Here is a 10,937-nt window from a genome sequence, read left to right on the forward strand (position 1 = left end):
GTTCGGTGAATGGTTCGGTTCTAATGACATTGCTTGAGATGCCTCTCTCAATGTCTTGTGCTACGATATGGTGTGTCTTCTCCTCTCCTTAGCCTTGCTTTTATAACTTTATATTGAACTAAATCTTAACCCTAATCTCCAAATTGATGGATGGATGAGATTATATCTCGCCTCACTTGAGATCAATGGTTAAGATTAAAATATGATCACTAAAGTAAATACATTACTTTTCCTATTTACTTTTCCTAAGTTTACTTTAGCTCAATTGGCCAACATAATAATGAGGCGTTTTCCCAAGTCAAAACTTAGATTAAGTTACAAAAGCAAATTGGTCACACTTGAGCAAATGTTTTAAGGAGATCTGTGGGTGGCTTCTTTCACACATAGACACTTAGGCATGTGCAAAAGTACCTTCCCGAACTACAAACATCAACACTCCCTATTAGCGAGGGAGGTACTTCTACCCCCTGGAATTGGCTTCAATCCTAGAACTACATCTGCTGCCATGGCTACTCCCTCTGAAGTGGAAGCCTTCCTTTCCACCTAATTTGGAAACATCCCCGAAGTCTTGCTACCCTTGGATTGGTTGTTAAAAGCCTCTTGCTTCTTAATATCCTGTATGGTCATCTCATAACAAGATACCTTCTTGACAGACTTAGAGGAATTTGCTGATTGTTCCTCCCCACTTGATCCCAAAGGTTGACTCCCTCTGAGCTACTCAACCTTCGGAGCTATTTGCTCCTTGTTCTCTGTCACTACTCTATTTATTGCCATTGCACAAATAGGCTGGCCCTTTAGCCTATACAAGTTGCTCTCTCTAACTCTAATGTCGTGGCCCTTGTTAGAGCTAGATCCCATGGGTTTGATCAATGTGTTTCCATCCTGGAACGCTACACAAAACCCCTTCTTCTCTATCATAGAGACTAAGAGTAAACTTTGCCGAAGTTCTAGCACCCACAACACATCCTTCACCTCCAACTTGCCTCGTGAATCAAGTTGGAATATCACTATTCCAAGCCCCTTCATTGCTTGTTTGGAATCACCACTAATCTCTTCATGTTGTTCTGTGTCCCATTTAGTCAAGTTGTCAAATAGCTCTCATGCCCCTCTCCTTGGCCCCTGTGCTAAGTCCTTTTACCACCCAAAGAAAATTGCTGGTTTATAGATCTGCCAAGATCTTCCTTGTGGATTTGTTTCTGTCCTTTGAGGCACCCACGAACTCTGATGCCAAACTCTTGACTAGTACAATCTCTCTCTTTGCCTCTAAGGGATGACCTCCACCAATCCAGCTGATAAGCCCTGTTGGTATTGTCCTTCGTACCATGCTCTTCTGGCCACTACTATCTCATTTTTGTTGTGGCAGATCCCGTACCCAATGACTCTGCATCCTCTTGCGGTTGTTGTCTAGCTCGTGGCCCTACTAATAGGTCCTCTGACGGCTCGACTTGCTACTCTCCACCGACTTGGTTCTCTTGCTCATGGCCAAACACCTTGACTGTGCTTGAACACCTTGTGGGAGCTTATGGCCCATGGGTGGTCTTTACCTCATGTGATTGGGGCTACTAACCATGTTGGCGATTGATCCTCCACAGTGTTGTGGGGGAGTGCCCCCCCCCCCTCGCTCCCGCTCCCAATCCGCGCTCCGGGTGGGAGCGGCTATGGAGCGGGTCGGGAGCGCGCTCTCGATAAAAAAATTTGCGCTCCCTGCCAATTTAGGGAGCGACATCGGGAGCGTTCGCTCCTGGAGCGAATTTTAACGCTCGGGAGCGATCGGGGAGCGAACGCTCCCGATCGCTCCCGAACGTTAAAAATTCGCTCCGGGAGCGAATCGCCCGACGCCGGGAGCGATCCGGGTGGAAAAAAAGCCGCGGACGCGAAATTTTTTTCCAATTAAAAAAAAAAAATTGTTTTAAAAGCCCAATGGGGCAAACAAAGATTTCATTATCACTTGTATGAGAGCCAGAGCAAGGAGAGCAAGAGCAAAGGAGTGAGGAGCAAGTGCCGAGGAGCGAGGAGCAAGCCTGCAGAGAGTTAAGTAACTTAGTAATTTAGTTAGTTTAGTTAGTTTAATTTAGTTAGGTAGTAATTTAGGTAGTTTAATTTAGTTTATTAACTATATTTAGTAAAAAATTTATGAATCTAAATTAAATTAATAGATTAAAATTATTAAATTAATTAATCTAAATAAATTAAATTAATTTGCAGATTCAAAACCCTGCAAATATTAAACATCATGGACCTAGCTATATTTCTTGGGATTTTCCTCTTCTTGGTCCCTTTTATGGTTATTATGGTGCTGGAGAGTAGGAAACGGAGGGGCCAAAATGAAGAGGGGGATGAAGAAGCTGGAAAAAGTGGATTTGATGAAAACCCCAGTGAGGAGGAGCTGGAGGAGGGTGAACATGACTCTCAAAAAACTAAACAAGACCAAACCCCATTGTGGAAATATGTTAACAGGCCTGAAGTAGGGAAAGGGGGTGGAACCACTAAATTTCATTGCCCCCATTGCAACAATGATTACACAGGTTCATACACTCGTGCCAGAAAACACCTTTGTGGGAAAAGGCCATGGGATGGAGACAAACAAATAGGAATCAAAACTTGTCCAGCATGTCAGCAGCGGATAGAGCCAAATACATAAGGGAAGAGGAGAAAGCCCAATACAAATCAAAAAAATCAAGGGGTTTCTTTGAACCAAGTTCACAATCACAAGCACAAAGAACTCCTTCAGCATCCTCCCAAGGCAGTGGATATGGAGGCACAGGGTCATCAGGTTTAAGGCGTAGAACCATATCAGATTTCCTTGATGAGTGGTGTAGGAATGATGTGGATTCTAAGGTTTACAGGTTTCTCTATGCATGTGGGATACCATTCAATGTTCTTCGCTCACCTTATAGGCACGAAATGGTTTCTGCCATAAATGATGCCCCTAAAGGATACAAGAGCCCTGGGTATGACAAGGCAAGAACCGTTGGACTTGATCATGAAAAAGCAAAAATATCACATTCTTTGAATAGAATGAAAAGTTCTTGGACTGACCATGGGGTGTCCATTGTATCTGATGGATGGACAAATGTAAAAGGCAAGCCATTGATAAGTGTTCTTGCTGTGTTTGTTAGTGGTGCCATCTTTCTAACTGCACATGATTACTCAGACAAGTTTAGGACCGACATCAACATTGCAGAAGCATTACTTGAAACAATTGACCGTATTGGGCCATACAATGTCATCCAAGTCATCACTGATAATGCTCCTAATTGTAAGGCAACGGGAGCAATTATTGAGGATAAATACCCCAACATATTTTGGTTTGGATGTTTGGTTCACACATTGAACCTTCTGATGCATGATGTTATCAAGAAAAAAAATGCACAATACCAATGAATTGGTGATTTGTACAAGAAAGGCAAACAAATGATAAAATTTATTACAAATCATAGCAATACACATGGCCTTTTCCGCAGTCACTCGAGATTGGAGTTGTTGAAGATTGGAAAGACCAGATTTGGTAGCTATTAACTCACCTTCAGGCGCCTTTTGAAGGTAAGAGAGTCATTGGATAGCATGGTATCAAGTCCACATTGGCAGGTATTAAAGGAAAGGGCTACAAATGAAGCTGACAGGGAAGGTTTTGAATTGGTGGAGGAGGCCGCTCTTGATGGTCAGTTTTGGACAAGTGTGAGGCAAGTGTTGGATTTCACCAAGCCCATTTATCACATGATTCGGTTTGCAGATACAGACAAACCAGTGATTGGCGAGGTGTATGAGCAGATGGATACCATGTTGGGGCAAATAAAAGATATTGTTCATAACAGAGATCCCGACTTGTACAAAATGATTCACGATTTTGTGTGTGTACGGTGGAATAAACTTAATCTTCCACTACATTGCTTGGCGTATATCCTTATGCCAAAATACTACTCTACATCTTGGTTGGGCCAACCTGCACCAGGGGGTGGGATTAGGACCAAACCCCATTTAGATGCAGAGGTAACTAGTGGATATTTGCAAGCATTGGAAAAGTTGATACCTGACAAGGAGGAATTTGCAGCTGTGCACTTTGAAATAGGTAGATACTTCAGTGGCACTGGTTTGTTTGGTACCTTCCATGCAATGGAAGACAGAGATAGATTTGATGCTCTCACATGGTGGGAAACATATGGCAGCCATGGACTTTTGCCAAAATTGGCAAAAAAATTTCTATAGCACCTACAACTTCATACACAATGTGAAAAGAAACGGACTCAATGAAAACCGAGCAGAAAGCTTGGTTTATGTGCACTACAACTTGAGGTTGTTGAGTCATTACTGTGATCGGGCTTATGAGGATCCCACATATAGAATTTGGGACAATCACCCAGAGGATGCCAATTTGGAGGATGGTATAGTGCATCTTGAAGAACTGGAAGAGGAACTTATAAGGGATGAAGATGAAGCAGCTGCAGCAGCCATGCCATCTCCACCTCCACCATCCAGTAGCAGTGCTCGAGGTCCGGGTCTTGTTTCTTTGCTGTCACCACCTCCATCTACACCCTCACGTGGAGGTTCTAGTTCTGGTCGTCGGTCTGTGCGGGAGACTCCTAGAAGACCACCACGACCTGCTTCTACTTTTGGAGATTCTCGTGGCAAGGGCCACATGTAGATTTACAGTTTACTTGTCTTTTCTAGTTTCTATTAGACTTTAGTTTTCATAACTGTTGAGTTTTGAGTCCTTGACTCTTGACTCTTGACTCTTTCATATCATAATGATATTTTTTGTAAACAATATATGACTGTGACAATGAAAATTTTAAGTTTGAAGTTGGCAATTATAACTCATTGGTAATGATTGTGAATTATGAATATGATGCTTCGTGAAAGACTAAAGTTGTTTCATTTCATTTCATTATTCATGTTTCATCTTATAACATTTCATTTCATGTTTCATTTTATAACATTTCATTTCATGTTAATAGTTAGAAGTTAGGACTTAGAAATATCTAAGATATTACTTCTTATAATGGTTAACCGTTAAACTTAGCTTACAAGTACAACTTTGGTGATCAATGATGATAAATGTTATATATTGAATTTTCAATTTTGAAAGCTTGAAGTTGAAACTTTAAGATTGAATTTGATGAATCATGATTCACGAGACTCATTATGTTGCAGTTGTAATATGTATTTTACTAACTTGTGGACATGGTTGATGAAAATTATAATTTCTAGAATCTAGATGATTGATGTGATATGGTTCAATGATCAATCTATGTTTTTTTATGTTTTTTATATCTAATTCATCATTCTACATGTTTTTGTTGACATATATGTATCAAAAATTAAAAAACATAATATATATATATATATATATATATATATATATATATATTTTAAAAAATTGCTCCCGGATTCGCTCCCAAATTGAGAGCTTCTGAAAATGGTCACTCCCGCTCCCAAGTAACACTGATCCTCCAAATGCATGCATGGGCCCAATCTATGGCTACTAGTAGCTATGGTATTGTGTGGTTGCTCCGACCTTGCCCCCCACACCCACATCTAGCATTGCTCCACAACTATCAAGCGACAATTATCCTCGTCGACACTCCTACGAACCCGATCGACTCATACCTCCATGGATTGTCTGTAGGCTGCTTAGCTTTACCCACTCGTCGCACTACCCTGCAACTTCACTCAGTTGTCAACTGGTTTACTTGGTCACAGACCCATGGCTATTACTTGTGCCCTCGTGGCCTAGAGTAGTGGTTGGCCCTTGCACCCATCCAACACTGCTGCCTCTATGATCCCTGAACATAGCTATGTCTACACAGTTACCCTGCCATTTAAATCTGTCTTGTCCTTGATCCTTGATGCGGTTTGCTGTTGTCGCCACCTCTAACAACTTATGACCCCTCTGTCGCCTATGCTGCCACAACCTAGCTTGTGGCTTTTCGCCCTAATGGCTTTGCTAGTTTGTACTCCGCCTCTGTGGTCACCTTGTTTTCGACTCTTTGTTCCAATGTCTACCCTTGACCGAATTTCCTTCGCGCGGTGGCCTGGGTGCGGAAAGCTATTGGTTCATGCCGCTATGACTTTGTGTGGCCTTGGTGGAGTTTGACAACCCTGGTTGTTGTTTTCTCTAACCTCGATGATGTATGCCCTCAATGTAGCCCCACCACTCTCCTTGTCGGTTGACTATTTTCTGGTGGGTTGTTGGCGGAGTACAACCCAACTCCTTGGTGCCACCACCCCGACCTCTTCCCATGCTTTGAGGTTGTTGGCCCGTTGGCCTATGGGCTATCAAATGGGTGGGTCTAATGGCCCACTTAGGGCTATCAACTCCCTCATCTTCTCCTTTTATTTTATTTTATTTTTTTGTTTTAAAAATTAAACTCTTAAAAACAAAAAGTCCTAGCAGTCCTGCAAAAGAATTTATCTTTTGTTGTCGCTATACAATCCTCATACGACCTTCTACAATCCTACAAAAATAAAATTTACGGTCACGTACGATCACAGTTGAACTTGGCCCAGGTGATCCTTGTATGAACCTTCCTTGTACGAACTTGGCACCTATGCGATTTAGAGATTGGTTTTCAGTGTTTCCAACCCAAATACCATGTTAATATTCTTGTGAATCTAACACCCGACATATCAGTAACCTAGCAGATTATAGATCTACTGAATGAAAGCACAACTAAGTTCTAACTTGATTATCAGAAGCAAATTTCACACAACCAATCTCAATCACAATGTCACAAACAAATTCTTCCCAATTAACGATTCTTCATTAATATTCAAAACTTACTTGGGCTCTCATCCCAGGACAATGGCCCAACTGAGAAAGATTACAGATACAAAATGTCTTGGAATTGATCCAGTAGATTAGGCCCTTGATCAGTTCTCGATCCCCTTGTACTAATTTAGATCTCGAAGTTGCCCTCCTAGACTACCTCAGAGTCAGTGTGGAAAAAGTTGGGATTAAATCCCCAAAACGTGATTTTTTTGGTTGGCTGATTAAATCGGCCAATTTTTCCCCAGTTGAAAAGGTTGGGATTAAATAGGGACTTTTTCCAAAAAATCGTGAATGAAGTAGTTTCTTTAACGATTTTTTAAATTGTTTTTTTTGAAAAAAATGGGATTTTATTGAAAAAGTCGGGATTTAAAAAAAAATGAGTATTTTTGTATTTTTATTAAATTTTGGTGACTTTTTGCCGACTTTTTCAAAAAACTCCAGACTTTAACGACTTTTTCAACTTCTGGACCCTTGCTGATTTAATCCCGACTTCGACTTTTTCCACATTGCCTTGGACCCAACACACTAGATTATCGCACTCTTCACATGAGATGCCTCTCTCAATATCTTGTGTTGCTGTATGGTGCATCTTCTCCTCTCCTTAGCTTTGTTTTTATAACTTTACATTGAGCTAAATCCATAACCCTAATCTCCAAAGTGATGGATGGTCGAGATTAGATCACGCCTCACTTGAGATCAGCAATTGAGACTAAAACATGATCACTGAAGTAAATGCTTTATTTTCCCTAAGTTTACTTCAGCTCAATTAGCCAACATAATAATTATGTGATTTCCTAAGTCAAAACTTAGGCTTAGTTACAAAAGCAACTTGCTCACACTTGAGCAAGTGTTCTAAGGAGATGTGTGGGTGACTTCTTGCATGCCTAGACACAGGTCTATACAGAAGTACCTGCTCGAGCTACAAACATCAATGACACAGGAGAACAACAAATACTATGTTATATATTATTAATTTTTTTTTAAAGAAATATCAGATAATCATGTGAACATATGATATACATTTTTCAGTAGGATCATTAAGAAAACACTGCTGTTTGTGAAATGAGAAGCATGGATAAATAATGGTAACTTGTAGATGATGAAACATTATCAATCTTGTTATCTGTTCTCTGCTCTCCTCTACCACATTTTCTGTGAAAAATCAAGTGTTATTGGTGACAAAACCCTTTTATTTCTCTGCTGGGCATGCTCTTTTATGTCCCATTTGTCTGACATGTTGGGAATTATCCTTCCCACAAGTCAAACACCCGCAGATATGAGTCCTATGGGAAGGGTGATTAGCGTGATGTTGGGTTATGTCTGCCTGTGTCTGACTTGTGGGAAGGGAAAGTCAGCATGTTGACGAGTCCAATTTGTAGAATTTGTGATATGTAGTGACTCGAGAGTGGGGTTGGGGGGTGTGGCATATCAAGTATCTTAGGTGATAGATGCCCATTATAAAGATAGAAGATTATTATATGATTTACAAGTTTACATACAAACTTGTTCATGGACATAGAGATAAATATATTGTGGTTCGGTAAACAACTTGCCCTCCCACATAGAATGCTTTGTCCTCAAAGATGAAAAATCAAGTAGTAGAATCTGGTGCTGAAAACATTGCTGACATATCTGAAAAGATGCACTCCTTCCCTGATATAAGTCCAGAATATGCAGTATAATTGCTCAAAAGATGTGGAAGCAGGCCTTTGGATCTAAGGAAGCATCTAATTTCCGAAAGTTAATAGTAGAACCTCCTTTTGACCTCTAGTGTGATTTTTGAGGTGCAATTACATATGAAAATATTGGTTCACTAAATGATTATGTCCCTACAATAATAGAAAGCAAAATTTGCGCCTGAAACCACTTTATTCACAAAGTACTATTTGAACCAAGTAGACTAATCACTTCTTTGTCTAAAACATGAAAAGAAGGGTTTAGTTTCTTTTTAATTGATGGCTGCTTGGGATGGGGCCTGCTCTACAACATTTGCAAAGCTAAGAATTTTGCCATAAATGCTTTTGACTTCGTAGTGACTCTCTGCTAGAAGGCCCTCCCGTTTGGTCTTTGTTGAGATTACATATAAAAAGAGGGGGTTGATCGGAATAAAAACACCAACTAAAAGACCTGTGGTAAAAAGTGAAAGGCCAGCACTAAAAAAGTTTACTAGGGCTGAAACAAAAGTGTGCTATAGAGAGAGATGCCCAAGCATGAGTCCACTACATAGTGGCACAAATGTACATTAACATGAAAATATGGCAACCATAAAAGAATACCAATTATGTAGTGCCGGTAGGTGCCTTAGCTCAATCGTAATATGATTATTTTTACAAATAAAGTTTGAATTGTATATTCAATGTTGTGAGACTTGGGGGTCTTTTAACGTTCATCATATGATATAAATTTCATGTCTGCTTTTTGTTGTTCGGGATAGCAAATTGGCAATGAGAGTCGAGATGCAATTCAATCTAACTTCATTGGTAGCTTCCAATGCATGGTTGCGTTGATCGAGTTGTTTGTATATTTAGATATACTGCGATTTTAGATATTTTCTATAGATATGGTTCTTTTGCTCTTCTTTTCCTTTTTAGTCTAATTTGTGTGTTTGATGCATGAGAGATGTTTCAGCCTCAGCCAAATGAACTGGAGGAAACAGCAATGCAAGGTATCCTGGCTTGCTTGGAGGATGCAACACAATGTCTGAAGGAGAATAAGGTGGGGTTTTGTTTGTACAGACTCCGGGAAGTCCTAAAACCAGTCTGGGGATGAAGAATGAAATATTCTGTGCACCGAAATATTTATATGCATTATATAAACATTCTCAATTTTGTTTCTTATTATCCTTTCTCTTTCATTTATTTCAGGGTCTTCGTAACGTGCTTGATGTTTGGGAGTTTGTTCCTCGAGCCGTGAAACAACTTGCAGCTTGTGAAGATCTGAGAAGAGGTTCACAAACAATATCAAGGGAGGAGCTATGTAAAAGGGCTGATACAGTCAAAAACATCTATGAAACTGAATTCAAAAAGTTGAAAAAAATGGTTAAAAAAGAGTCTGATCCACAATTTTCTGGAGTGCTACATAGAAGCAACAAGGCATTATCAGAAAACATCGGAGAGACAGGTGATAATGATCATACAATGGAAGCAATCCCAAATGATGCTTCCAAGGATAACAGAGACTATGATAGTGATGATACTATAGTGATGGATGAGGATGAACTTGATCAAGCTGAAGCTGTTGCTTCCAAAAATGACTATTCAAAGATTTAGGCATTTCCAAAAGCTTTTTGTAGCTAATGTTCTATTTTACTTACATGCTGTTCTTCAGTAACTACAGAAAGTGGACAATTTTTTGTGTCATGAAGATGATGTAAAATGGACAACAAACTGAAAGAGGTTATGGTTTGTAAGAAGAACATCTACAAGGCAAATGAAGTATGTGGTAAATGTGTATAGAAACTCCTAAATTCTTGGAATTCTCTGCAATGTTGTACTTTGGTATAATAATTGGGTTTCAGAAATGATGCACAATGTAAAATTAAAGAGCCTAGAAAATTCTCTCACAAAATAAAATATCTTGTCTGATTTGTGATGTAAAAACAGATTTATCTATTTGTGAGAACTAGTTACCTTTATCAATATAAACAGATTTTGGTTCATCTATGCATATAATTGATTGGTTCTGTTAAGATGGAAGAATAGTTTAATTTGCACTCTAGTATTAGAGATAACTATTAAATAAATTTGTAACAGAAAATTACTTGACCCTTTGATTCTGGCAGGTACAATATCCGTCTTTGATTGCATTTCTTAATTTAATTTTAGAGGCGAGTAAAGCTAATCAGAGATTATCTAGAAGATTTTTCTTATTTATTGATGCTCAATGGATTGGATTGGATGAGGTGGGGCAAGGCAAGGGTGCGAGGATAGGGCATTCCAAGGGTTAGATAGCAGCGTGAATAGAGGAACCAAGCAAAAAACCTGTGCAGGTGGGGGCTGCAGCCTGACACAACCAATGGTTGCCACACCCTCACAGGGCCAGAATACCTTGCCCTTTAAGGATGTAGTACACGGTGGATCAAAACCAAAACCATTGGTAGACAAAATGGGTGGGGCAGGAAAGATTAAGGAGGGTGAAAATGCCCTAGACAAAGATGATTTAGGGCAAG

General features: G+C 39.8%; 1 protein-coding gene across 4 annotated transcripts in view; it reads left to right on the top strand.

Annotated features, from left to right (window-relative positions):
- The window catches only part of LOC149191346 (uncharacterized), a 254,543-nt gene extending 244,289 nt beyond the window's left edge, over positions 1-10,254 (top strand). For all 4 annotated transcript variants that reach the window (XM_089404183.1, XM_089404182.1, XM_089404185.1 and 1 more), the window contains exons 7-8: positions 9,398-9,484; positions 9,634-10,254. In XM_089404183.1, the coding sequence (XP_089260309.1) occupies positions 9,398-9,484; positions 9,634-10,038 (492 nt within the window). In that variant the 3' untranslated portion in view covers positions 10,039-10,254. The remainder of the gene's footprint in view (positions 1-9,397; positions 9,485-9,633) is intronic.
- Positions 10,255-10,937: the final 683 nt, after the last annotated feature.

Source organism: Pinus tabuliformis, chromosome 2_2 (assembly GCF_031772625.1).
Source record: "Pinus tabuliformis cultivar Carrire ecotype Pingquan chromosome 2_2, CPIR1, whole genome shotgun sequence".
NCBI lineage: Eukaryota > Viridiplantae > Streptophyta > Pinopsida > Pinales > Pinaceae > Pinus > Pinus tabuliformis.